The sequence below is a fragment of the Phycodurus eques genome, chromosome 10 (genome assembly GCF_024500275.1).
Source record: "Phycodurus eques isolate BA_2022a chromosome 10, UOR_Pequ_1.1, whole genome shotgun sequence".
NCBI lineage: Eukaryota > Metazoa > Chordata > Actinopteri > Syngnathiformes > Syngnathidae > Phycodurus > Phycodurus eques.
Window position 1 is genome coordinate 7,626,971 of NC_084534.1, and position 27,806 is coordinate 7,654,776.

Sequence of the window (27,806 nt, forward strand, 5' to 3'; positions counted from 1 at the left end):
ACCTTCTCCAGAGTGCTCAGGACCTCAGACTGGGCCGAAGGTTCACCTTCCAAAAAGGCAATGACCCTAAGCACACAGCTAAAATAACGAAGGAGAGGTTCAGCGGCTTTATATGGCCCAGCCCAGAGCCCTGACTTAAACCCAATTGAGCATCTCTGGAGAGACCTGAAAATGCCTGTCCACCAATGTTCATCATCCAACCTGACAGAACTGGAGAGGATCTGCATGGAGGAATGGCAGAGGATCCCCAAATCCAGGTGTGAAAAACTTGTTGCATCATTCCCAAAAAGACTCATGGCTGTATTAGCTCAAAAGGGGGCTTCTACTAAAAAAAGGTTCGGAATACTTATGGCTGTGTGATATTTCAGTTTTTATTTTTTAATAAATCTGTAAACATTTCAACAATTCATTTTTTTTTTTCTGTCAATATGGGGTGCTGTGTGTACATTAATGATGTGGTCCTAGGCGGTTTTGTACTCCTAGATCCATTACACTATCCACACACACATATAATGGTGAATATTACTTCGTGGCGGACTAATATCCGAGCACATCGGCCTGAGGTTCCGCCTGTGCGCTCGGGATCTGCTTTGGATAAGTCACAGGAGTTGATGAGATCAGAAAAAACACTTACGCCGCTTCTGCTGTTAAGAATTAACGCTTCTTTTACTCTGGTACAATGATCTAAATGTCCCTCGGTACTTTTAATTATCCATTATTGCTTATCAACTATTTCGTGTACGAGACTACAACTTCCGCATTGGGCGCCGTTTGCCCCAATCCAATTTAAGCGCTAGTGACGTTTGTATAGTTCACCAATCAAACGACACTAAAGTCACATGACCTCGCAAAACGGCTATTGGGCTTCCCGGGCATAGGTATTAACACTAAATAAGCCAGACCGGCTGATCGTCGTGTCTGAGTGACCACCATTTTGGGAAGGTCGTTGTTACCATGAAGGCAACGGCACGCTACTCTTGTTTACATTTAGACGAACAAAAACAACAGCTTTCATGTATTGTAGTATCTGTCTGCCCAAATGTTTATATTTCAGCTCTCTTATAACTTTAGAAAACACCGTGCAGTAAATTACATATGTTGTTGTAGTTTTGTCTGTGCATACATTTTCACACAGACAGAAACATCAGAATTTCCACATTCACATTTCATTTTGCAATTTTTTTTAATTGATGTTCATGCTGTGGTTAAAAAAATCTGAAGTTACTATTTACTCAGTACGTGAGTAATTATTTCACTGTGTACTACTTTTTACTCTGAAATTGTTTTGGAGGACTACTTTTTACTTGAGTCACATTATTGTCAAGTAACAGTACTCTTAATTGAGTACAATATTGAGCTACTCTCCCCACCTCTGGAGTGGACATCCTCTATTGCGACTCTTACATTTAAGAAACATTAAGCTCATCAGATCAGCCAGTGTCGTGTGGGTGTATATTTTGAGAAAATTAGTTTTGTCATTTCTGCCTTTTGCCAGGCTCCTGGAAACAGCATCATCAGCAGACAAACATCTCCCAGCACCATTATCCGACAGGGGTGTCCAACTCCAACATCGTTGCCTTCCACCACCACTCTTCATAGACCTCCTGGCCTTCAGGTATTCTAGGCTGAATGTTTTAATGCATTTCAAGTTGGTATATCTTTTGATGATGTCAGTAATTGATCGAATAATGTAAACATTCCTCATCACAGGCCATTTATCCTGTACGAGGTTTATATAAGACAGGATATTTAAATGTAATTTGTTTGCATTGGTTTTTTATGAACACTCCATTATTGTATTTTAGTGTTGGTCATGATGGCGGTACTTGGAGAGCGAAGTATTTTATTAGGTGGTACTTGGTGTAAAAAGTTTGAGAACCACTGTTCCAATGCATTGCTGATTAATCGGGAGATGCAAAAAAATGAGACCGGGTTATCCCTAGTAATTACGTAATGATGGTATGCTTTGAAGGTAGATAAAATAAATGCTTTTCATTTTTCATATGTTTATGCCTTCTGATTAACAAATTTGAAGGTAAAATTTATTTAAAAAATGGTAAGACTTGAAATATAAAGTGATTGAATTAAGAGATGCGCTGTGCTGTAAAGTAGGTCTATAGACATTATTTTTCACATTCACGATCAAAACATTAAACCGATATGATGACCAGTACTCTCTCCCTCTCCTTTAGGGTTCAGTGGCGACGGCAATGCCAAGAATGACTCAGAGAAGTCAAACAGCTGGGACCACTGTTACGTCAATTACATTGAGTAAAGTGAGTCCTTTCAATGGAATGAAAGAGCTGTATGTTTAAAAGCCCTGTAATTGTATCCAGTAGTGTCCCTGAGATGAAACTGTATGTCTGCTGTCTATAATAAATGTGTTTAAATGTGAGAGAAACAGAATCTAAATGGGTCCTTTACTCCTATCAGGAGACAATGGAGAATGTGAACAAATGTAGGAACTTCTTGTCTACACTGATCAAGCTGACTTGCACTGGCAAGCGATTAACCGAGGCTGCCAGTGTGAAACAGCTGGTTAAAGACCTACTGGTGAGTGACAATGACGGTACATACAAGGTGTTTATGGCATCTACATATACATTCATATCAGCTCTTTCATCAGGAGAATAAACTGGAAGCTGAGGAATTCACCAGCAGACTATATAAAGAGCTCAACTCATCGCCCCAACCGTACCTAGTGCCTTTCCTTGAGGTAAAGTGGCTTATATTCTCATGTTGCTCTTCATTTTTGGTTTCCTCTAGCAAACATAGAACACATCCATAATGTCTGTGGCCAAATTAAGGTTTAGGGTCCGAAATATCCGGTATCTCATTGCAAAACGTGACCTAAAAGGAGCTCTTTAGTTATGCATTCCTCAATTTCCATCGCTAAAATATGCGATGAATGTTTTTAAATTTTATAGACAAAGAAAACAGTGGTCAGTAGCTCTCAAAACAAAGATTGAACGTCTTATGCCTCATAACTCTACAAAAAGAGCGTGGCTTGATAACAGAAATGAAAACTGCGTGGCAGCATCAATGGACAGCATAGGTAAACAGAAAGGAGCTGTCATATGTTAGGGAACTTCCGTATTTCCTTATGGAAATTACTGAATGCTGACTCGTTATGGCTGTAACACGGAGTACAAATTTCTTGAATTAATTCGATGAAATAAACACTATATTTAACAAACAAACACACACAAAAGGTGCCATATTTTTTCATGTAATTGGGATGTAATATTGTCTATGGTGCCAAATGTGAAATATGAATTAAAATCATCCACGCATTCCTGAGTTCCAAATGGCATTTTTTTTCTGCCAAGAGGCCTGAAATCAGGTCATTTGAATTTCTCGAGCTTATCTACCTCACTAGCGAAGATCCACGCCTTCCCTTTCAACACAACAAACACGTATACTCTCAAAAGTGGGTTTTCTACACGGAGGTAACCAATCAGAGGAAAGGGGGTGGTCTTAGCCAAATATGGACAAAACTGGGTCCAACAGAAGTAGCTGTCAGAGGGGCTTTTTCTGGACACTTGTATGACAAAATGAAGGAGTTTTTTTTTTTTTTTTTTAAATTAAATTGACACTTTTATACTAAGCCCATGTTAGAGAGTCACTCTATAGAGGTCTAAATAGCCAAAATAAGCGACCTTAAAACAGTCACCCAACCTCCCTGCTTTCCGGGTACTACCTGGTGACTGCTTGGTGCACGCTATCCCCCCAGCTACCGAGCTTCAGAGGCGAAATTTCCCTTGTGCCTCGTGTCAATGCATTATAAGTCATTAATCATCGCCTCCATGTTATTATAGTTCAGTAATGTTTGCTAATTTGTCTGCAGAAAAATCTTCCTGCCTTGAGGCAACTTACACCAGACTCTGCAGCCTTCATCCAGCAGAGTCAGCTCACCCAGCCAGCATCTGGATCTGTCTTGTCCACCTCACAAAGCCCCACCACGGTTGTCCTGAGTAGCCCTGCTCCTCGCCTCGCCACTCAAATTAACAGAACCCAACTTCAGCCAAATGTTAGCAAGCCTGGACAGACTCCGTCACTTGTAAATATCTTCTACTGATATCCATGTTTAATATTAACTTATTGCAGAGCTGCCAAATGTTACAGATTGTCCGTATTTTGTTTTACGGAAATCACTGAACGTTGACTCTTTACGGCCGTAACACTGATTTGTTCTGGGTATTGGGGGGCAGGGGGGAGATCCAGCGTCTGACATAATCGTCACGTCCACATTGAACAGCTGCTTGGTGCACGCTATTTTATTGTGCCCCCTCTTTGTGTCCGGTGTCAACACATTATAAGACACTAATCATCACCTCCATGGTAGCGAATAAGCTACATTCCTTACCATGCTTCTTACAGAAGTGTCAGGAAGGGAGGTGAGGAGTGGATAGGCGAAGACGAGCTAATTGCTAAGCTATCATTACAAGCATTCACAAAATATCTAAATAAGTGATTTGGTAAAAGAACACATTTGTCACATCGGTTGGGCAGGAACTGCGTTTTCGCGGAGAGTAACTAACTTTGAACAACAAAATTACCGTATTTTCACGACGATAGGGCGCACCGTATTAAAAGGTGTAGTCTCAGTTAGGCGGTCTATTTCTGTATTTAACACATACATAAGGCGCACTGTATTATAGGGCGCAGGCATGGTAAAACATATGCTAGCTTAAAACATACGGTAGCATGCATGCACGGTAAAACAATGTTTTTAAAAAGGCAGCGGAAGGAAAACTGAGTTCGGTTGTACTTTATTGAAGTATTTAACCATGTACTCAATGTCATTTTTTGATCAATCCTCATCCACAAATCCATCAAAGTCCTCATCTTCTGTATCCGAAATGAACAGCTGGGCAAGTTCTCAATCAAACACGCCAGGTTCGAGTCAGTCTCGTTGCAGTGCGAAAGCTCGAACAAGCATCCACAATCCATTCACAAATTGTGGCGTAACTCGCCTGGCGCTGCCTCCTAGTCTTAGTAAAGGTGTGTTCGCCATCTGTCATCCATGGCTCCCACGCCGCTCATTTCACTTTGAACGCCCTGTTTACACGGATGTCCAGCGGTTCGTAAAGCCTCCCGGAATGATGGCAACCCCGAGTTATTGCACTCAGTCGAATGGTCACTGTAGAGATGCTTCTCCTGGCTGTTCGTTGCTCATTAATCCAACTCGGGCCACCTCACCTTGTTTCCGCATTTTGTTTTTCTTTTTTTTTTTTCCCGCGGAAACTCTGCTTCGTCTTCTTGACTTGGCAAAGCTCGTTTTCCTGCTTCCTCTACTTGCGAACCATGGATTCGTTGATCTTGAATTCTCTCGCGGCTGCTCGACTCCCATGTTCCTCCGCGTAACTGATAGCTTGCAGTTTAAACTGTGCTTCGTAAGAGTGTCTCTTCGTAGGCGACATTTTCGGGGTTCCTTAGCCAAACCAATGTTGTTTTGCACAATGCACACCTCGGAAATGCTCCCAGTCAGTCGAGCGGTTAGCCCCACCCGGCGTGGGGGCGTGGCTTTAGCGTCCTCCTTCACGCACCCTCTCCTGTCTTCAGCCACGGCCGCTAAGCAGCGTGTCGACTGTAAATGCTAAAAAAAATTTTTTTTAAAAGTCAAGCGCAGCGCTCATCACACAACAACCTTTGTAGATGTTGGAACTCGGTGCACACATAAGGCGTGCCGCATTATAAGCCGCCCTGTCTATTTTGGAGAACATTTAAGACTTTTAAGTGCACCTTATGGTCGTGAAAATACGGTAATGTGTTTAGAGATATAAATATAAAGTAATACACACAGGATGCCGCATCTAAACCGGAAATGAATTCGTACGTGACTGCACACGTCACTTCAGAACATGGGCAGGTTAAAGGTAAATTATTATTATTAATAAATGTAATATAATCTTCATTTTTCTCACAATAGGGAAATTTGTGGATATAGGAAATGTGTAATAAATGGCATGCAAGAGAAGACGTAATTAAATTTCTTCTCCTAACATGTACTACTTGTACGTGTACAAGAAGTACTTGTACAAAATAGAAACCAAAACTATTGTTTATACATAAACTATCCAGTTCAGTCTCTCAGTAATGTTGTTTGTTGGCAAAATAGAGTCCTGAGTTTTTTTACTTTTGAGATCTGATTCATCTACTTGAATAGACTTGCATTTTTATTTTATTCTTTTTTTTATTTTTAACCAGGGTCGACAACAGAATTGGCAAAGGTGAATTAATCCATATAAACAGATATTTTTGATGATGGAACATCAATGTCATATACTCGTACTTTGATTCAGGCCGCAACTGTGTCCACCATTACAAGGTTGATGTAATAACATTATTATGACAAATATTGAAGCATCATTTTTTAACGATTATGGTTATGACTGTTGCACAGAAATGCTCTTGACAAGATTTTTTTAAAATATGGAGATTCAGACAAATTTGGATGTTGTTCTGGAAGTGAATGTTTCTAGCTTGGCAGCTCTGTTATTTTCTCCAACAAAAGAAGTACAGATCCAGTGACTTTCCAAGTAATACTGGACAAAACCCTCTGCAGGTCCTCCAGCCTCAGCAGCAGAGAACAATGCTGAGACCTCAGGTCCCCTTAGCCGTGTCCCCTATGGTGAATCTCAGGAATCAGGCCCCTGGTCGCATTGTGCTGGGACAGCCACAGGTCCAGCTTAAAGAGTTGCAACCATGTGAGCGTATTACTTTGTGACCTCTTGCTGACTTAGCTTATTGGTGTTATTTTTTTGTTGTTCATTTAAAATATTTTTCTGTCTCCCACTCTCCGGCAGTTCCTGTCAAGTCGGAGGTGCCACCTGTTTCCAGGCTAAGCCCGGCCGCAGTCTTGACTCTAGCCCAAAAGAATAGGCTAAAAGAAGCAGGCGGTACTTTCAAGTAAGATTATGAAGCGGTTTAATCCAACTAATGCATTAAATGAGTAATTGTGCTAAGGTAAAGGTTATTGTCATTGACAGAAGGAGGGATGTACAATCAAACACATCAATACAGCTACAGTTGATTTAAAAAAACAAAAACAAAACAAAAAAGTTATTTCAGGAAAATACAAAGCATTTCTTTCCGTAATAAAATCTATATCGAATTAAAAAATTGGATTAGAACGTCTCTTCGTTAAGAAAAAGGCATGAAACACCAACAACAGAAAAGCAGCACAGCCTGACCAAAACGTCTCCACATTTACATGCACAAGCCACCTGCAACCAAATAAAGTAAAGCATAAACTGCAACATACTGTTTGTTGAGACATGTTTGTCCAACAGCAGAAAACACCCGCTGTCACACCGTTCACCTTCAATCAGCTGTCATAGGCCTAGGCAGTATTGCAATTTACAACTCGCTTTATTTTATCATCATAGTCACCACAACCACATACATTACCATTAATATAAATTGTGCGCATGTCAATTCTTTTATCCATCCATCCATTTTCCTTACCACTTATCCCCACTAGGGTCACTGGCTTGCTGGCGCCTATCACAAGAGGGGGCGAGAGGCGGGGTACACCCTGAGCTGGTCGTTAGCCAATCGCAAGGCACATATAAACAACCATACGCGCTCACCTTCACACATACGGACAATTTAGTCGTCAATCAACCTACCATGCATGTCTTTGGAATGTGGGAGGAAACCGCAGTACCCAGAGAAAATCCACACAGGCACGGGATTTGAACCTTGGTCCTCAGAACTGTGAGGCAGATGTGCTAACCAGTCGATCACCGTACCGGCTGTACATCTTTTAATGAAACAATGCATCTATTAATCCATTAAGCCCATTGCTAGAAAGCACCCTCCTTATATACCGTAACAGACAAATTTAAGCCATACGCGACTCTTTTAAAAGAGATTCTGTATTTGGCTTCTGGGTGAAATTTCTGGATGTACATGAAATGCACAGGTGAACTAATAACATGTCAAACTTCAAATTTTCAGTACTTTTTGCACAACTTGCTGGTTTCTAACAAGGTGATTACATTTCCTGGTTCAATTAGAATCAGTACAGCCAATCAGTTGTCTTCATCTTGCTCTTCACATTTGGACATCGTGGGACCAAGACGACAGCCAACAATTGATCAACAGTACTTGGCTAGGCTTCAAACAGGATATTCTCAGAGGAAAAATGCCACTGAATTTAGCAGGTCACACAGCAACAGCAGGTTGCAACAGAGATACAGAGTGACTGGAAGAGTCACAGAGAGGCATAGAAGTGGATGTCCTTGGGGGGAAAAAAAAAATTCAAAAGTATAGAGAAGTTAAAATTAAGTTAACCTGTAAAGGTTAGAGTGCATTTTGTGGGTTCTTCCTGAAAGTTCACCTGAAAGCCGAATAACCCTAACTTTGTTTGTGTGTGTATGCAATTAAAATCACAGTAACATGGTGTGATTACGTGATAAAGTGATTGAAGCTGTTTGACAGGTTGGGCATTCATCAGTCTGGGTAGGTAAATTGGCATCACTGCACCTATTTTAACAGAGATGATGACGACATCAATGATGTAGCCTCCATGGCTGGAGTAAACCTGTCTGAGGAAAGTGCCAACATCCTCGCAACCAATTCAGGAATTGTTGGAGCAGTGACACATTCCTGTCAGGATGAGGCTTTTCTTTCCTGCACCATGTTACAGAGGAGAATTCAGGAGATTGGTGAGACATGAGCGCTCTTATCCGTAGGCTCCTAACTGCTTTGTCTTCATCAGTTTATAAAATATTGCTAGTCAGTAGTTTCACATTGTGATACATGCTGGCAAATCCTCAAGATACAATTGTGATTAGCAGTTTACATAGACACCACATTGTTCAAAGTCATTATTAATTTGGGACTTAATTATTTTAACTTAAGTATTGAGCGCCAAATTTTTAATTCAATTTTCATTTCTTGGAGGGGGATATTTGACCACTTAGCAGAATTGGTGAAGTTCATTCAATTAGTTGGTTTCTTGGCAGGGAATGACTTTTAAGCATTGTCCACAAATGTTCAATTGGGTTATGGTCGGGGCTTTGGGCATTCCATTCCACCCACCCATCCATCCATCCATTTATCAACAAACAACCATTCACATTCACACCTACGGTCAATTTAGAGTCTTCAACCTACCATGCATGTTTTTGGGATGTGGGAGGAAACTGGAGTGCCCGGATAAAACCCACGCAGGCATGGGGAGAACATGCAAACTCCACACGGGCGGTCCTCTGAACTGTGAGGCAGATGTGCTAACCAGTCAGCCACTCCGCCGCAATTCTGTTCCACTCTTGAAAAATATCGGGTCAAATAAATAATTAAAAGCCCCAAATTAATGACATTGTTTGTGATGTGTATCTAAACTTCTGACCACAGCTGTCATTTGCAAAATAATGCCCGCTCGCAGCACACTGAACGACGCAGAAACTGACCGAACTGTCATGAGTGGCTGACAGTCTCTGGTGATCATTATTGCAATGTCACAGAAAATCACAATGCCAATCAAAAATGCAATGTCTTGTATCAAGTGAAATTTCACAACTAAAATACAGACCCTTTCCAAAAAAATGGATTGTCATGGTAAAGTTCATTTCCATACCTCCCTTCAAAACGTTAAACTTTCATAGATTATAGATTCAGGGCCCACAATTTAAACTATTTCAAGTATTTATTTGTTTATTTGTACATAGTTTGGGGTTCCAGCTCATAAAACCCACAAAATCAGGAATTAAAAAAATTAGAATACTGTGAAGAAATCACCCCAGATTTTGCAGGCCTTAAATGTTTTAAACTTGGTGTCACCCACTAATCATCTACTAAACTCAAAGCACCTGCACAGGTTTCCCCAGGTGTGATTTAAATTGCTTTAGTTTCGTTCAATTGTCTCAGTTGTGTTCAATATGTGGAACTCTGCAGACTTGACAACTGGCCAGAAGACCATCATTGATACTCTCCATAGGATGGGTAAGCCACAAAGGTTCATAGCTAAGGAGGCTGGCTGTTCACTGAGTGCTGTGTCCAAGCACATCAATGGAAAGTCTAGTGGAAGCACAAAATGTGTCAACGAAGATGCACCACCAAAAGAGATGACTGTGGGCTTCAGCGGATTATCAGAGTGGAATGAGGCGGGAGTCACAACTTCAAAAACCAACATATTCAGACGCAGCCGGGAGATGGGCTACAGCTGTTTGGTTGCTCGGGTCAAGGCATTTCTTAGCCTGAGTCAACGTAGGAAGCGTCTCAACAGGGCCAAGGAGAAGGACTGGACTGTCGGCCAGTGGTCTGAGGTCCTCTTTTCAGATGAAAGTAAAGTGCGCCTTTTATTCTGGAATCAAGGTCCACGGGTTTGGAGGAAGATGGATGAAGAACAGAACCCAAGGTGCTTGAGGTCCAGTGTGAAATATCCACAGTCAGTCATGGTTTGGTGTGCAATGTCCAGTGCAGGTGTTGGTAAACAACTTTCTTAAATACAAGGTCACCGCAACCGTCTACCAGAATGTTTTAGAGGACTTGATGATTCCCTTCTGCTGAGGATCTGTAAAGTGATGCAGTATTCACATTTTTTTGAATTCCTATTTTTTGGGGGTTTATGAGCTGGAAGCCTAAATTATGTAAATATAAAAAATAAATAAATACTTGAAATTGTTGTGGGCCCTGAATCTATAAATTATTTGAATGGAATTATGGAAAGAAATAAACATTTGCATTATATTCTAGATTTTGGGAAAGTCTTAATGCATTTTTACAATGCATGATTTTGCTTCTACCCATATGATCAAAACAAGTATTATCTGTATTTTGTTAGTTTTTTTTCAAATAATTATTCTGAAGCTGAGCACTTTATTTGAACACGTAATACTTTATTTACTTGCCCTTATTTTGAATTCACAGCCCTATTTTTATTTAGCAAATTAGAAAACACACTGTTGTGCTCATGTTTGATTACCCAGGGAGAATTGTAAGATGTGTAGAATTTGTTAAAGAAAACATGACCAGGCTAAAGACATTTTATTTTAATGGAATTCAAATTAAACTCAAGCATTTCAGAAAAGCATTATTTAACAAAACATAACCATAAAGAAATTGATTGTTGTTGTTCAGTCGTATTTTTTTAAATCACAAATTCTGCCTTGATATGTAAACTTAGGAGCCCAACTGTATATATGCAGATGTACCCCTGTCATATTGGAATGAAAGTGTAGGCTACATCTTTTTCATAACCTCATGGTGGCGGTCGCATACTAGTATGAAAGTGTACACCTTTTTCATAACCTCTAGGTGGCGGTGGCATATTGTAATGAAAGTGTACAGCTTTTTCATAACCTCTATGGTGGGATACATTTATAAAATGTGGAAGTTCACCCCCCCCACCCCCATTTTCCCCTATACCTATGTCTAATGGGCACTATTGACTTGACAATTTTTTGGGAGGGAAAAATGTGCATTATACGTGAGAAATTACTGTACATTACAGTTTTTCAATACTGAACTAAATTTATATTTTCATATGTACATGTGCATAAGAAAGCAAACCATGGAGACTGGCCAGAGTCAATAGATGGAACCAACCGCCTCAGAAATTCCACATTCTCCCTCTATTTCGTGGTCATTTCCTCTTTGTATTGTTATAGGTACAAATTGCTTTTTCCTTGACAACAGCACCATGTTGATTGGTTCAATAAAAAGTACAATATCTGTGCCACCTGAAACATTGTTTTCCGATAAGAATGCTGGGGGTTGCAGTTTTTTTGTTGCAGTTAATTGATTTATGGAGTGGCAGATATACATATTTAACATGACACCATTTTACTCATTATATATATTTCCAAAGGATCCTTTCACATTACATTTTCAACAAATGTTGGGAACAACCCAAGTAACCCATCCTGACAAAGAAAGTACAACAAATAAGCTCAGAAATTAAGTTGTGTAATAATGTGAAATGACACAGGGAAAAAGTATTGAACACAAATAAAGGGAGGTGCAAAAAGGCATGTAAAGACAAGACAACACTTAAAATCTATCAATAATCAAACAGCAATTCAGCCCCTTGTCAGTGCAAATTAATATTACCAGGTTCAGTCCTAATTGATGGCCTACAAAAAGGTCTCATTGCCAAGGTGTGAGTCAAGACACATCTCATGATGGGTAAAAGCAAAGAGGTCTCTCAAGACCATTGCAACCTAATTGTTGCAAAACATAACGATGGCATTGGTTACAGGCGCATATCTAAGCTTTGAACGTTCCAGTGAGCACGGTTGGGGCCGTAATACGCAAGTGGAAAGCCAATCATACCACCATAAATTTGCCTCGATCAGGTGCTCCCCTCAAGATTTCTGTCAGAGGAGTGCAAAGAATAATCAGAAGAGTTGTCCAAGGGCCAAGGACCACCTGTGGAGAGCTTCAAAAAGACCTGGAATTAGCAGGTACTGTTGTCATAAGGAAAACCGTGAGTACTGCACTCCGCCGCCATGGCCTGTATGCACACCCACCATGCTGAAAGAAAAGCATGTCAATGCTCGTTTAAAGTTTTTTGAAAATTTGGACAAGATGGTTAAGTACTGGGAGAATATAGTCTGGTCTGATCAGAGCAAAATGTAACTGTTTGGATGCCATAATGCACACCATGTATGGAGGAGAAATGGCACTGCACATCGCCCTAAAAACACCATACCAACAGTGAAATTCGGGGGTGGGAACATGGTGGTGTGGGGCTGATTTTCAGCAAATGGTACTGGCAAACTTCACATTATTGAAAGAAGTGTGCCAAATGTACGGCGACATTCTTGACAAAAATCTGCTGCCATTTACGAGGATGATGAAATTGAAACGAGGTGGACATTTCAGCAGGATAATGATCCAAAACATACTGCCCAGGAAACTCTCAATTGGTTTCAGAGAAAAAAAAAAGGTGCTGCTAGAATGGCCCAGCCAATCACCTGACTTGAATCCAACTGAAAATTTATGGGAAGAACGGAAATTCAAGGTCCATAAAAGAAGCCCACGGAACCTTCAAGATTTGAGCACTGCTTGTGTGGAGGAATGGGCCAAAATCACACCAGAGCAATGCATGCGACTAGTTTCTCCATAGAGGGGACATCTTGAAGCTGTCATTGCCAAAAAAGGCTTTTGTACAAAGTATTAAAAAAGAATACCAGTTGACATGTTCAATACTTTCCCTGTGTCTTTTTACATTACACAACTTAATTTCTGATGTTATTTGTTCTACTTTCTTTGTATGTATGGATTACTTGAGTTGTTCCCAACATCTGGTGAAAAGTTCATCAATAGCACCTTTGAAAATATATTTAGTGAGGAAAAATGGTTACCTTTTAAATACTTATTTCAGCCGCCGTATGTGCCTGGTCAATCGCCTGATGTGCAGCGGGGAGTAGGCGACTATTTTTTTCAGTTCAGTCGATTTTTGCCGCAGACGGCCTAACATACTGTACATGCAGCTCCTAATGGTATTTAAGGTATAACGGGCATCAATCCTTTCTACTTTAGGCTGCAGGCATGGAGTGACAGACCTTGGTCCAGATGTGATAAATTGTGTCTCACATGCTACCCAGCATCGACTACGCGATCTGCTGGAAAGGGTTTCCCTAGTGGCACAGCAGAAAAACGGCAATTTCAAGGTTTGTTTACAGCTGTAACACTGTCATAGTGGGTCCATGGCTCCCTATAGTTTAGAAATGGCACCATGTTGCCAACAATTACATTTGGAAACTTTTTTTGTGGGGGGGGGGGGCATAAGTGATATGTCTAGGTTCTCATGGTCAAACATGTTTTGTGTGCTTCTATTGGCAGAAGTACTGAAACATTATTTGACTGATTTTTTACAAAAACACAAAATATCAGAAGTCTTACATTAAGAATGTCAGTGTTCTCTCAATTCAACTCTTTAAATTTTGTTTCACTGAATAAACCCTAACACTTTTCTACTGGCAGGAGGAGGACAACCATGAACAGAGCAGTGATCTTCGTTCTCAGCTTAAGTTCTTTGAGCAACTGGATCAGTTAGAGAAACAGCGGAAGGAGGAACAGGAGAGAGAGATTCTCTTAAAGGCAGCTAAGGTATATTAAAAATGCCCGCTACATCAGGGCTAGCATTGGGAAACGGAATCTATTTGGAATCGTTCTTCAAATTTTGAAAGCGGTTCTCTTTATCAATTCTGGTCAGAATAATGACTTTTGACCATCCGACATAAATGGAATATTTGACCTCCAGGTGCTATTAATAGGCTGCATCACTTTAACCATTCTGAGTAAAGGTGCCAAATTGCCACCAAAAGCAGCAGTAATTTAACGATTACAGGACTAAAACAAATAAAAACGACACCACTTTAACTACTAAACCCTGTCTGTACAAAATAATGCATTAAAGATGCATTTTGTATGCATGCAAATGCATTGTGGGAAGCGGCGCATGCAATTTTTTGGGGTGTTATGCTCAAAGCCGCCCTGCCAGAAATTGCGACTGGAAGTTACCTTGATATTATCCAGCTAGCATTTTTTAAATGTTATTTTATTCATTTACTGTAATTTCTCGATTCTAACTTTTTTTTTTTTTTTTTTTTGCTATTAAATAAGATGTGCTTTTCGGGTGTGTGTTACAAACTAGTACAAGCAAATATACAAAAATATTTTTTCTTGCCCACATTGCGATTGCAACACATGCTGTTGCTGTCTTCGAAGCAAGTGGGACGCCACAGATATGAAGAACGAACCTCACAGTAAAAATTACGAACGTCGACCAACCAACATCGACGCCGTTTAGGTGCTGCTACAGCTTGCTTGCGTAGCTCGTCTTCATACCTATGGGGGATACAAAATAGCTGTACTGTGATTAGTCAAAGACATTTGCATGTTGATAGCTGCTGTCTGATTGGTCGGTACACGACGACTGAGTGTGCTCTGGGTGCGGCCATGATATGAAATCATTGCTTCAAGTAATATTGTCAGCAGGTATCATCTGGGAGTAAACACTAAAGCAACATAAAAAATGCCCCCAAAAAAGAGTCCATCCATTTGAGAGAGAAAATCGTGTATTTGTTGTGAAAATACTGAAATTTCATGATTTCAAACTTTGGAAAAACTTTATTTTTTTGAGTTGTCGGAGAGAGTAAGGTTTGGGCTAAGTTTGTTGTGCGTGCTACTTTGACGTACAGTGTTGTTGTTTTTTTCAGGCAAAAATCATGAAAATACAGAGTGCGTTATAATCAAGTGCATATTATAATTGAGAAAATACAGTAATTATTCCTGTTTGTTCTCCTTTTTTCCAAATGAGAATCAGTAAAGAATGAACTCAATAAGCAGTATTGAAAATGGAATTGGAAAAATCTTACCAATTCCCATCCCTACTCAGGACTATGTTGAAACTGGTTTAAGGGTTCCTAAGTTTTGGAGGATGGGGCAACACACAATCTATGGACACTGACAGTGTTGCCTGTTGATAATTGTTTTTGTCAATGCAGTCTCGAGCTCGTCAAGAAGACCCAGAGCAGCTACGTCTGAAACAAAAAGCAAAAGAGGTCAGAGAAGTCAGTCTGTTTTAATTACTGTAAATGAGTATGATTGATGTCTGTGTTGGTGGTGTTTTCTTTTCCTCCAGATGCAGCAGCAAGAACTCGCTCAGATGAGACAGAGGGAGGCCAATCTGACTGCTCTTGCTGCCATTGGCCCGAGAAAAAAGAGGAAGGTTCCGGACTCTCCATCTTCCACCGCTGTAACAGAGGTAAAAATGACTGACGTACTTTGACTTTAGCCACATTACCACCAATTAGTAGTACGGTCTAGTGAGTACAAAATTCAAGACAATTCTCAGTTAAATCAACAAACTGCAGTTTGTCTTGCTTTATATCTGGTTTATGCAGGTTTATATCTGATAATGTTTACCCTTAAATGTTCAACATACTCGACTGGCTTAAGTAGCACATAAAACTTGCTGGGCATTAAGAACCTTTCAATTCGATTTTGAGTCTTTAGGTTGCAGTTTGATTCGATATTGATTTAAATGTTCCGATATCGGTTCAGTAAGAAGTGGCAACACACGAATAATTAAGAGTACATTTTGACAATTTTAAAAGAATTATTTTTGATGCCATGTAAACCTGTCGTATGTCACCTAAAAATTTTTTTAAGCAATACAACACCTTAAAATAAGTACCCCATGACCACAAATAAGTGGTAAAAAATATGACAGTTATGTATGAATATTGAAAAGGTAAAGTGCATGTAAACTAAATGTTTTTCTCTAGGCAATTGTAGTCAACAAAAAAGGTGCACAATAATAAATTTGTGCACATGGTGTACAAAAGTAAACACATGATGACAACTCTGTCAACTCTTGAAAAGTTAAAGTGCATTTACTTTACTTTACTAATTTACTCATTAGTGTTAGCCTTGGTATCCCCCCCCCCCCTGTTTTATTTATTTATTTATTTATTTATTTTTAAAACTAATAATCCATCCATCCATCCATTCTCTGTACCGCTTTATCGGGCATGCTGCAGCCTATCCCAGCTATATACACCCCAATTTAAAAGTAGAAGTCACTTGCTTCACGCGAATCACATGCAAAGCACCCCGTATTGGCCAGGAGGTGTGTCGATTTGCTGAATCGACATTGAATTGCGGGGGAAAGTATTGCGATGCATTGATGAATCGATTTTTAACCACCGCAATTAAACTATTGACAGTGTAGCTATATTTCTGTCACCATGCACATTTTAATTAGTTTTATGCTTCAAAGGTCCGTTATTTTGGCTATTTAGACCTCCATAGAGTGACTCTTTAACATGGAATTAGTATAAAAGTGTCAATTTAAAAGAACGCCTTGGTTTTGTCATACGTGTGTCCAGAAAAGGGCCCTCTAACGGCTGACCTAGTTTTGTATCCGCTTTGTCGATATTTGGCTAAGACTGCTCCCTTTCCTCTGATTGGTTGCCTCTGAAGAGAAGACCCACTTGTGAGAGCACAAGTTGGCTTGGGAGCGGAAAGGGAAGGTGGAGCTCTTCCCCAGTGACGTAGATAAGCTCGAAATTCGAATGACCTGATTTCAGGCCTCTCGGCAGAAAAACGTCTGGACTCAGGAATGCTTGAATGATTTTAATTCATATTTCACGTGTACTGAGGCACCATAGAGACAATATTACATCCCAAATGCCAGATGAAGTTGGTTTGGCAAAATGTCTTTTTCGCTCATACTTTCGTAGCAGATTTATATCAATTCACCATTAAGATGACTGTACACTTTCATTGATCAATGCACTTTTACATATTTTAAAAAAAAAACAACAACAACTGAAAAGGACATTTTAGGGTGTTAAGAGGGACTTGGCTCTTTGCATTGAGCTATGTTGTGGTGCTTTACGTTAAGTCTTAGTACATCTTACACATCATGTAAATACAATTTATTTTTCAAACTGGTTCTCCTCTAATGAGGTTCCTCCAAGTGGTTGTCTATAGCAGACAGGTGAGTGCAGCCTCACCAGCAATTGCCTTCCATTATTTTTCAACTGGAAAATACAAATACATTTTTACATTAGTATGAAGACGGTCACAAAGTCGTCATTGTTGGTAATTTCTCTCGTCCCGCAGGGATCCGGCGCCAATGTTTCAGGGGGTGCTGGTTCATCAGGCTCCAGGCCCACACGGCAGCGCATCACACGCGTCAATCTCAGGGATTTGCTCTTTTGTTTGGAGAACGAGAGATTTACCAGTAGCTCCAGTTTCCTCTACAAAGGCTTTCTTAAATAGGCTTGATGTTAGCTAAGAGAGGGGGAGGAGAGAGTAGTGTGTGGAGAGAGCCCTCCCAGCACACTTAGGGCATACAAGGCTCCTGAAGCGGAGTATTTGAAACCGTGGTTTTCCACTTTGGCAGATATAGGACCTGGAACATCAAAGTATATACTGTAGCTATACATTGAATCACCTTTCTACCTCCCACCCTCAAGGCTTAGTTACTTCCTGAGCAGCAATGGACTCTCAGAATCTTCTCTCTAAAAATCTGGTTTATTAATGAATTTTCAGAATTGTATTGATATTCAAATTATGCAAGTATGCGCTCACTATTTCATTTTCTTGTTCCTTGTTGGAATTTGCATTACACTTTGAAGCACTGAAAATAACCATTGTTTAAACAGACGCCACACTCATATTAAATCATGATTTTTTTTTTTTTTTTTTTTTGTGTGAATTCTAAAATGTACATTCACACAGTTTGACCTACTGAATTGCCTTTCCAACTATAAGCCATATAGCATATTCTGCTGTAACCCACAGAGCAGTAAATATCGAGCTCCTCATTACTAGACTGGTTTTTATCTGATGTATATTTATTTACCAAAGTTGTTTTCGAATCAGTTTAGTTATTTATTTAATGTTATGCCTTGTGTCATGTACTTTGAGTATATACATGTTCATTAATTTTTCATAACTCTTATGGTGTGTAGATTTCAGTGTATGAGGAGTGCTTCGTATTCTAAATTTGTTTTTGTCTTGATTTAAATAACTCCCAAGACACAGCCTGAATTATTTTTTTTTATAGCTGCCGACATGTCACTGTTCTCTTTCTCATAAATATTGCAGTTATTTCTCTAACTGAATATATTTTGTGCTTTCAGCCTTTTATCTTAGTGTCTTATTGGGGGAAGAAACGTGTATATTTGTAAGTGTTGCATCTTAACTTACATATTTTTAATAGCTGTGAAAATTTACCCATATTAAAACATGTTTTATCAAATGAACATTTTGAATAAATTAACATTTTTGCAAGTAACCTTACCCTATGGTCTAGAATTTGTTTCTCATACCACACTAGGGGGCAGCATTGTATTAAAACACGAGGCTGATTGCTTGGGACTCATTTTTATTTATTTTTTAAATTTCCCTGCACACATGAAATTTTCTAGCAGATGTAAAATCGCGTGTGTGTCCCTGATCTCTCCTGAGCAGAGCATCCAGTAGTTCCCTCAGTACACATTTACAAGAGGTCCAAGGCAAATGGCGTTTTGTGGTTACGAACGCATACCATAAGGTAGTTTGCTTTGGTGCATGAACATAAATCGTCACGAATGCACGCTCACTCGCCGCCATACTGAGTATTTTTTCATTTGATTGTCTATTGATGCCTTTTAGTGTCTTTCGTAATATTTACTGCACTTAATACCTAACAGGTGCATTACCTTTAGTGATAGCCACTCATCGGCCACTTGGAAAAAGGCAATTTCAAGGTTTGTTTACACCTTTGACAGTCAGAATGTGTCCATGGGTCCTAATATTTTAGAATTAGCACTTTTTATAATTTACAGTCACCACCACCAAACTTGAGTTGTACAGCCGTGTTCACGACCCTTGTCCTGCCTGCTTCTCCTCCTCCTATCCTTGTCCTGTCCTATCTTGTCCTGTCCTTCCCGCACAGGGTGTAGCACGGCTGTCCCATACAACACTCATGTTTCATTGTTCTAGATAAATAAACTGATTTACTTTTCTCATCTTGTTTATAATTAGTGCGTTGTCTTTTGTCTTTGTTTCTCACTCCCCTCTAGAAACTTTGTTCTGTTCGACTGATCGACTCTGATTCTCAATAAACATCCATTATAATACTCAGAAACCACAGCGGCAGCTTAAAAACTCCAATGTGACACCGTAAAAGGCTTAAAAGGGATACAGATCCTCAATTTTGCTTCACCTAACAGCCGAACAGGACCAAAAAAAATAATAATGCAGTTATTTGAATTTTTTATTTTTTTTAATTTGTTTTTTGTCATAAATGTGTGTGTGAAAGATGTACTCTGCGTATCTTTAACTGTTGCTGAGGTAAAAGCGACTGCAGTACTTCGTTAGCCACGGAACCACTAAGGAGTATGGTCTAGTACAACTGCAGAGCTGTGGACCGATAGAAATGAACGTCCAGAACAGTTTTTCTGAATTTCCATATTTTTTATTTTGTCAAGAACATTACCGTGGGACAGTTATTGCAGTATAATGTAATGGGCCTGAATCAAAGTACAGTGGGTACAGAAAGTATTCAGACCCCCTTAAATGTTTCACTCTTTGTTATATTGCAGCCATTTGCTAAAATCATTTTTCTTTTTCTTCTCTTTCCTCATTAATGTACACACAGCACGCCATATTGATCACACAGCCATAAGTATTCCGACCCTTTGCTGTGACACTCATATATTTAACTTGGGTGCTGTCCATTTTTTCTGATCATCCTTGAAATGGTTCTTCAACTTCATTCAGTCCAGCTGTGTTTGGTTATATTGATTGGACTTGATTAGGAAAACTACACACCTGTGGATATAAGACCTTACAGCTCACAGTGCATGTCAGAGCAAATGAGAATCATGAGGTCAAAGGAACTGCCTGAAGAGCTCGGAGACAGAATTGTGGCAAGGTACAGATTTGGCCAAGGTTACAAAAAAATTCTGCTGCACTTACGGTTCCTAAGAGCACAGTGGCCTCCATAATCCTTAAATGGAAGACGTTTGGGACGACCAGAAACCTTCCCAGAGCTGGCCGTCTGGCCAAACTGAGCAATCGGGGGAGAAGAGCCTTGGTGAGAGAGGTAAAGAAGAACCCAAAGATCACTGTGACTGAGCTCCAGAGATGGAGATGGGAGAAAGTTCTAGAAAGTCAAACATCACTGCAGCCCTCCACCAGTCGGGGCTTTATGGCAGAGTGGCCCGACAGAAGCCTCTCCTCAGTGCGAGACACATGAAAACCTACATGGAGTTTGGTAAAAAAAACACCTGAAGGACTCAAAGATGGTGAGAAATAAGATTATCTGGTCTGATACAACTTTTTGGCCTCAACTCTAAGCGGTATATGTGGAGAAAACCAAGCACTGCTCATCACCTGTCCAATACAGTCCCAACAGACCTGCCATGGCGGTGGCAGCATCATGCCGGGGGAGTGTGTTTCAGCTGCAGGGACAGGACGACTGGTTGCAATCGTAGGAAAGATGAATGCGGCCAAGTACAGGGATATCCTGGACGAAAACCGTTTCCAGAGTGCTAAGGACCTCAGACTGGGCCGAAGGTTCACCTTCCAACAAGACAATGACCCGAAGCACACAGCTAAAATAACGAAGGAGTGGCTTCAGAACAACTCCGTAACTGTTCTGACTTAAACCCAATTGAGCATCTCTGGAGAGACCTGAAAATGGCTGCCCACCAACGTTGACCATCCAACCTGACAGAACTGGGGAGGATCTGCAAGGAGGAATGGCAGAGGATCCCCAAATCCAGGTGTGAAAAACGTGTTGCGTCATTCCCAAAAAGACTCATGGCTGTATTAACTCAAAAGGGTGCTTCTACTAAATACTGAGCAAAGGGTCTGAATACTGTGTGATATTTCAGTTATATATATATATATTTTTTTCTTTTATAATAAAGATGCAAAAATGTCAACAATAAAACATTTTTCTGCCAATATGGGTTGCTGTGTGTACATTAATAAGGATTTTCTAAAATGATTTTAGCAAATGGCTGCAATGTAAAAGTAAAAAATTTAAGGAGGTTTGAATACTTTCCGTACCCACTGTATACACACACACACACACAAATACATTAGGGGTGTAATGATTCATTTTAACAATTCGATTCATATCACTATTCGTGGTTACCGATTTGTTGCGACGATATTGGTTCATTTAGAACGATATGATCTGAAACGACTTGCCGTGTAAATGGACTGCACTTATGTAGCGCCTTATCTACACTATCACAATGCCCAAAGCGCTTTACAAAGCCTCACATTCATACAGTACAGTAATGGGCGGCTGCTGCCACGGAAGGCACTGCCTGGCCCAAGCAAATTAGGGTCTTGCCCAAGGACACTCCGACCTGCGGACAGTCTGAGTCGGATCCGAACCTGCTAACTTTCGGTCACTGGACGACCCGCTCTACCTACTGAGCCACAGCCGCTGTCGGGCTGGGGTGGGGGATCCTGTGTGGATCGCTGCGGCCTCGCGACACCACCGCGCGTGGGGCCAGACAGCAGAGACACGTTAGCCCAAATAGCAGCAAACACATTGCACTGCAGGGAAGATGTAATTTCTCGAGTTGTGGCCATGGTTTCATGGCTAACTGCACGCTATACTGGTAGAACTGGGTCCATTATGAATGAGGAAGTGGCAATTCCGCCTGATGTCCACTGCATTGAATAAGGGTGCTTGGTGTTTATATACTGGGGGATGGAAACCACACACATGATCCTCTGCGACGTCACACACAGGAAAATGTAATTGAGGACACGCAACATCTTTATCGTGTCATATGTCATATATCATATCATATATATCATATCAAGCGCTCAAACAAAGCCACACGCATCCATATAAAGCCTGCTGTGCGTAAATCCAATGAGTTATTTCCTATACTGTATATAAACTACTTTTCAGACTTCCTATATTGCTTGGATTGGTCTGGAACGTAACCCCCGCGATAAACCCCCCCTTTTTTGAGTCCCTCGATGTTGCTCTGGCAACATATTCTACATCCACCTTGTTACATTTGTTGCAACGTGCAGTTTCACCATTGAGGCTGTAGCCTAAGGTCACAATGACTGGGGACAACTTCACACTAACGGGTGTACACTTGTGACAAATGCCCCAGTTTTTTTTTTTTTTTTAATTTAAGGATAACAGTCCTTATGGAAACCACGAGATGGCTTCAGCCTCCTTTTACAGTACATGTATTACTGGCATCTCTTGTCCTGTGGACTGGAACAGCAAAGCATTGTCGTTGAAGTAGTGGGAAAATGCGTCAGTTTTATTGAATTGTCCAAAAGTTCCTTTTTTTCCCCCCTTTCCGCATAATTTGGGCACTCTGAACTGTTAATGCTGAGAGAAAGCAGAGCCTAATTAAAAGATTCTTTGTTGTCCCTCCAAGTCTTTGTCTGGTGGTGATGGTGATACAGGTAAAACCTCATCCGCTGTGCCTCCACCCATTCCAATTTTTTTCATGGTAATCCCTCTTCCACTCATCAACACTGCTGCTCTTTCATACTTAAATCCACATAAGCTCCCACTTGAGTGCCGGAGGCAGAGCAGCAACGGGGGATGATGAGGTTGCCTAGCGACGTCTCAGTCACTGCACCTGAGGGTGTTAGGTAAACACCCTGAGCTTGCCAGAGGGAACAAGAGTGAAGTGACATCACTCCTTTCTTACTTCCACATATTGAAGTCAGCTCTTTGAGAGAAGAGTAGAAACAGTTTGCGGAATTGCGCATATGTAAGATTTCCTGACTGATACCGTTCAACTATTACATCAATTAGATGCGTTTTGTATTCTTTTTTTTTTTTTTTTTTTTTTCCTTCACTATTTAAAAATGTTCCCGGATGTCCTGACCGTGACATGCTTTTGTTTAAATACCCCCAAAATCAAAAATTATATTACAGTTTACACACTCTATTTCTCGGCTTGCTGAAAGCAGCCCATTTGAGAGGCCGGCCCTATAATTAAGTGAGCCAGCCGTCATCCCGCCCCACATAAATGTTCCGATGGAGAGCATGGGTTTCCTAGGTGTGGCAGGACTGACCGCCCCGACTGTCAACAAATAGAACTGCGGGCTGTGAAACACGTATCTCCACAAAGACAGCATGGATTCTATTTTCCTTTGTCAAGGTGTCAAATTACACTACACTCGTCAATTACTATGACTTTGTGACGGCGGTGGGGGACACGCTGGACCGATCGCCAGCGAATCGCAGGGCACATATGAACAAACTGATTCACTTTTGCATTCACACCTATGGACAATTTAGTTTTTGATTCAGCTAACATGCATGTTTTGGGAATTTGGGAGGCCGAAAACCAATAGAAGCATTGGGAGAACTTGCACACACCCACATCCTGAATTTTGAGCTTAAAATACATTCTCTTCAGGGGTGGCCATCTGAACGCAAATTAGATGAATCGGTGTGGCACACTGATTTCTTTGCTTCATTTTGTTGACTCGTGAGAACCACAAATGCATTTACCAATAACCACCTTTATTATGAAATGAGAGAGAGAACATTTTAAGGGCCATGCATCAGCAGTTTCAGTCTGCTAGCACCTCTTAACAACTCCATCTCCTGTGTGTCCATGACCTTGTGGCACCAGGGTTAATGCTGACTTGAGGACTCTTTTTTTTTTTTTTTTTTTTTTCCCTCTCTTCTCATGAGGTTGACCAGGGCAGTTTGCTTTGGCCCACAGATGCTATTATAGGACCGGTGTTTATGACTGCTGTTGAGATGGGTTTGTAAGTATGGTGTGCACCTGCAAGGTATTGATGTGGAGGTTAATAGCCTGTTGCCCTCTTTAATGGGGCTACATCAGGTCTTGTCGCAGGCAGTGGCAGCCCACAGGAGAGGAACATCCCCATTTACAAAGTCATTGCCTTTATGGGGCAGGACAGGTACCCAAAATGTGTTGCATCTCCACTTAAGGTTTACATGGAGAAATGTGTGACATGCCAGTCTCTTGATGGAACAAACAAGCTCATGATGTGCCACTCTTGCGTGCTCTAACATGATGCTGCTTGATGTCACGCTGACCCACGTGGAGTCACAGGAGAGGGCACATCATTAGGTACACTTAGACAATATAATGATACCAATACTGCATCGGAAACCTACAAAATAATAATCCTCAGATTTGATGGACACTCGCAGTCGTAACAGTGTTGATAAAAACAGTTTCCCAACATCTATTGAGCCAAGGCATATATTTTATATTAAAAAAAACAAAATCTCACAGCACACCGCCAGAAATATCACACACAGGATAATTATATAGCTTCTGCCATCTAGTGAAAGAGCATTTACGGTAATTGCTCTGCCTGTCACTATACGTTGCTGTCACAGATAGAAAAGTTCATACATTGTTTACAGTAAATAAATACTTTTCAGCCGAAATAAGGATAATTTCCCTTATGTTCTCTCACAGCACACTGGTGAAGGAATCACGAGATTAAACAATAGCGGAGTTTGCAGTGGTGCAAAACTACGCTGCTTCACGCTGAAGTTGTTTCTCATATGACCTCATTTATGCTGTCTTAAAATAAGTTGACCTTGTCTAGCTACTGTCTAGAGTGGTGGGCCATCAAGGGAGGCATTGTATGCCACAAGCATGAAGCACATTCAATTAAGTGTCACACTACTTATGATGAGCCAAGAAGCAATTTCTTCGCAAATGAGAAAACATACACATGAATTATATATGAAAAACCGGCATTATTATCTCATGCATTTGCAATGGAACAAGGAGTGAATACACGCACTCCATTACAACATTGGCTTCAAACTGTGACTAATCATGTTTTATTAGGCAGACAATCTCAAAGCTTGTCGTTCTTCCCTGTCACGTTACTGTAATATCATCATAACATTTACAATAATAATCCCGGACATGTGTGGTGATCAATTATTTATTCATACTAATGACTTTGCTATCCATCTATTATTCATCTTAGGCTCTGCTCTGTCCTCCTGGAGTGATGCTGACAGAGGGAAATGGAGGGGCAGATGGGAAACGGAGCTTGATTGTACCCTTAAGGACATCGAAGTCCAACTTGTTGACGTGCCAAAGAATCATCTCTTCCCATTTAGGGAGGTAGCCAGTGTCCTGAGGAAGTCAGTTCACCAGTCTGAGGTGAAATTTTCACTGAGATAATTAAGCCTGTCTAAGGCTTCCAGCATGCAGTCGACCATGTTTTCACATTCCGATATTGTTCCACATCAGGAGCATAACTAGTCCAGCTGTCTGTCAGTCAAGGTCTTCGAGATGCATGGATGCTTGTCATTAGTCCACGTTTTTGGATTTGATTTGCATGCCTGGGCATTTGCATCAATATTCCATCCATCAGTCCATTTAGTACACTGTCACTGACAAAATACAGACTGCTACACCCTGGATTGGTCACACAGGGCCACATAGAGAGACAAAATCATTCGTACCGTCACTGAGTGCGGAACTGACTGCTTTCTTACGGAAGGCAGGCGAATGATCGATGACTGAATATTCATTTCCGTAATATCACACGTTGAAGGGGGGCACAGAAGTAGTAGTTTTTTTTTTTTAATATTGAATGTGATTACATTAAATGACAGGGGATCTGTTTCGGGATGTTAGGAATTAGGTGTACCTCCATGCTCGATAACATGAACATGATTGTCACTATATTTTAGACATGCCGTGGGAAAATTGGTGAAATTAATTGTAAATTGTAAGTCCATACCTACCTATCTATCTTTCTATCTATAGAGTGACAAAAACAATAACATTGGGGAGTGTGTGTGTGCAGAATTCTTATTTACATACACAATGCCACAAAAGGATTTATGTTTATATGGTGTCAAATGAATCCAATGCGCTTCAAAGCTTTCATTTTTGGCGTTGCAGTGCGTATGCTTCAGTTCTGACAATAATTCATATTTGCTGTTATTGCCGTTTGCTTCCTTCACTTTTGCATATGCAGTGTACAGACTCAAATGGATTCTTTCTGACTGATGCGGTTGAAAGAGTCCCGTGATTAATGGGGTTAGTAAAAGACAAGATATTATCTCCCGTGCTGACATCACATTTCTTCTGCTTTGATCTCATTTTAATTCTAAAATAGCAGTGGTGTCAGCACAGAAGCATTGAACAGAGCCAGTTCATCCTGCACAGAGCACTACCTCAGTTGGACAACATCAACACTAAACTCTGAGCAAGTGTTTATAAATCCAGCATCACAACCGACAGCTTGTGGAGTTGTTATGATTTGACTGTTCCCGAAACCCAGGAGACTCAACGATGAAAAAAAGTAACACATGGAAATACTTAAAGAGAAGGACTTTATTTACAACACACTCAAGGCACTGGCAGTATGCCAGCAGCAAAATCTCTACATGCTGCTCATTGTTATTCAAGTTGACGTGACTTTCTTCTGTGCTCATCCCGTCCCAGGGAAACCAATTGTGCCTCATCTAAGATTTGCAAATATGCTCCCTGTAAAGCGGCTCAATGTTCAAATGGCCTTTTCATCAACATTATTAACATTTTGAGGGAATGGATCAATGCGTCAACATGCATCCAAAATGTTAAATCTTGATTCCCTACACATTTGTTATGGTACTGATTTGATGATCACTGGGCTTTTTCTCACCTAGATGACCCAACCAAGTTAGATACACCAGCACAATCTTGTGAGATCGCAGCGGCCCTGCTAAGGCTAAGGGCTACACTTACAACCGAAATTGCAATATTTGTTCCATAAAATTGTATGAAATTATTGACAACGGTCGATCATTTCAATTCCTTAACATTTCTCTTCTCCAGGATATGGGGATTGTAGATTTTGAGGCCAATTAGATTTCAGCCTCTATTTGCTGCCAATTTCAGTCTAATCTGCTGGGCAGATTAGACTGAAATCTAATCGTGCTGGCCAATGTAACTTCAGCTACAGTAGATTCTATTTTCTTCAACCAATCAGATTGTCAAACTGGTCCTCACAGGGCCAGAGCGCTAGCCCTCAATGACGTCTACATTTTTTCCATCCACTGATTTGTTGGTCAAAGCAAAACTTGTTTCAGCCATCTAACTAGCAAAGCAAATCTGTAGCGACCTGCACGAATTGATACATTAAATAATCAACATCTCTGGTGCTTATGACTTATTTAAATTAAATGTTTTTATGTTTTTGTCATGCTACGAGATATTTATTCTGAACGGACCCAGATGCTGTCCGTGGCTTAGTTGCTTACTGTTATGTTTTTTATAGTATTGATGGTTTCTAGAATTCTGATGTCATAGTGGTGGTATTAAGAGGTGAATTAAATC

At 40.5% G+C, this 27,806-nt stretch overlaps 1 protein-coding gene across 6 annotated transcripts in view; it reads left to right on the forward strand.

Moving 5' to 3' along the window:
* Nucleotides 1-18,767, forward strand: part of taf4a (TAF4A RNA polymerase II, TATA box binding protein (TBP)-associated factor) — a 27,877-nt gene extending 9,110 nt beyond the window's left edge. For 4 of the 6 annotated variants that reach the window (XM_061688321.1, XM_061688323.1, XM_061688324.1 and 1 more), the window contains exons 4-17: nt 1,496-1,615; nt 2,193-2,276; nt 2,434-2,553; nt 2,627-2,716; nt 3,848-4,060; nt 6,569-6,710; nt 6,810-6,912; nt 8,506-8,675; nt 12,309-12,416; nt 13,498-13,628; nt 13,942-14,067; nt 15,468-15,524; nt 15,605-15,727; nt 17,593-18,767. In XM_061688321.1, coding sequence (XP_061544305.1) covers nt 1,496-1,615; nt 2,193-2,276; nt 2,434-2,553; nt 2,627-2,716; nt 3,848-4,060; nt 6,569-6,710; nt 6,810-6,912; nt 8,506-8,675; nt 12,309-12,416; nt 13,498-13,628; nt 13,942-14,067; nt 15,468-15,524; nt 15,605-15,727; nt 17,593-17,751 — 1,746 coding nt within the window. In that variant the 3' untranslated portion in view covers nt 17,752-18,767. Of the gene's footprint in view, nt 1-1,495; nt 1,616-2,192; nt 2,277-2,433; nt 2,554-2,626; nt 2,717-3,847; nt 4,061-6,568; nt 6,711-6,809; nt 6,913-8,505; nt 8,676-9,906; nt 10,606-12,308; nt 12,417-13,497; nt 13,629-13,941; nt 14,068-15,467; nt 15,525-15,604; nt 15,728-17,592 lie in introns of those variants that run through there. The other 2 variants (XM_061688326.1, XM_061688327.1) reach the window with 2 other exon arrangements.
* Nucleotides 18,768-27,806: the final 9,039 nt, after the last annotated feature.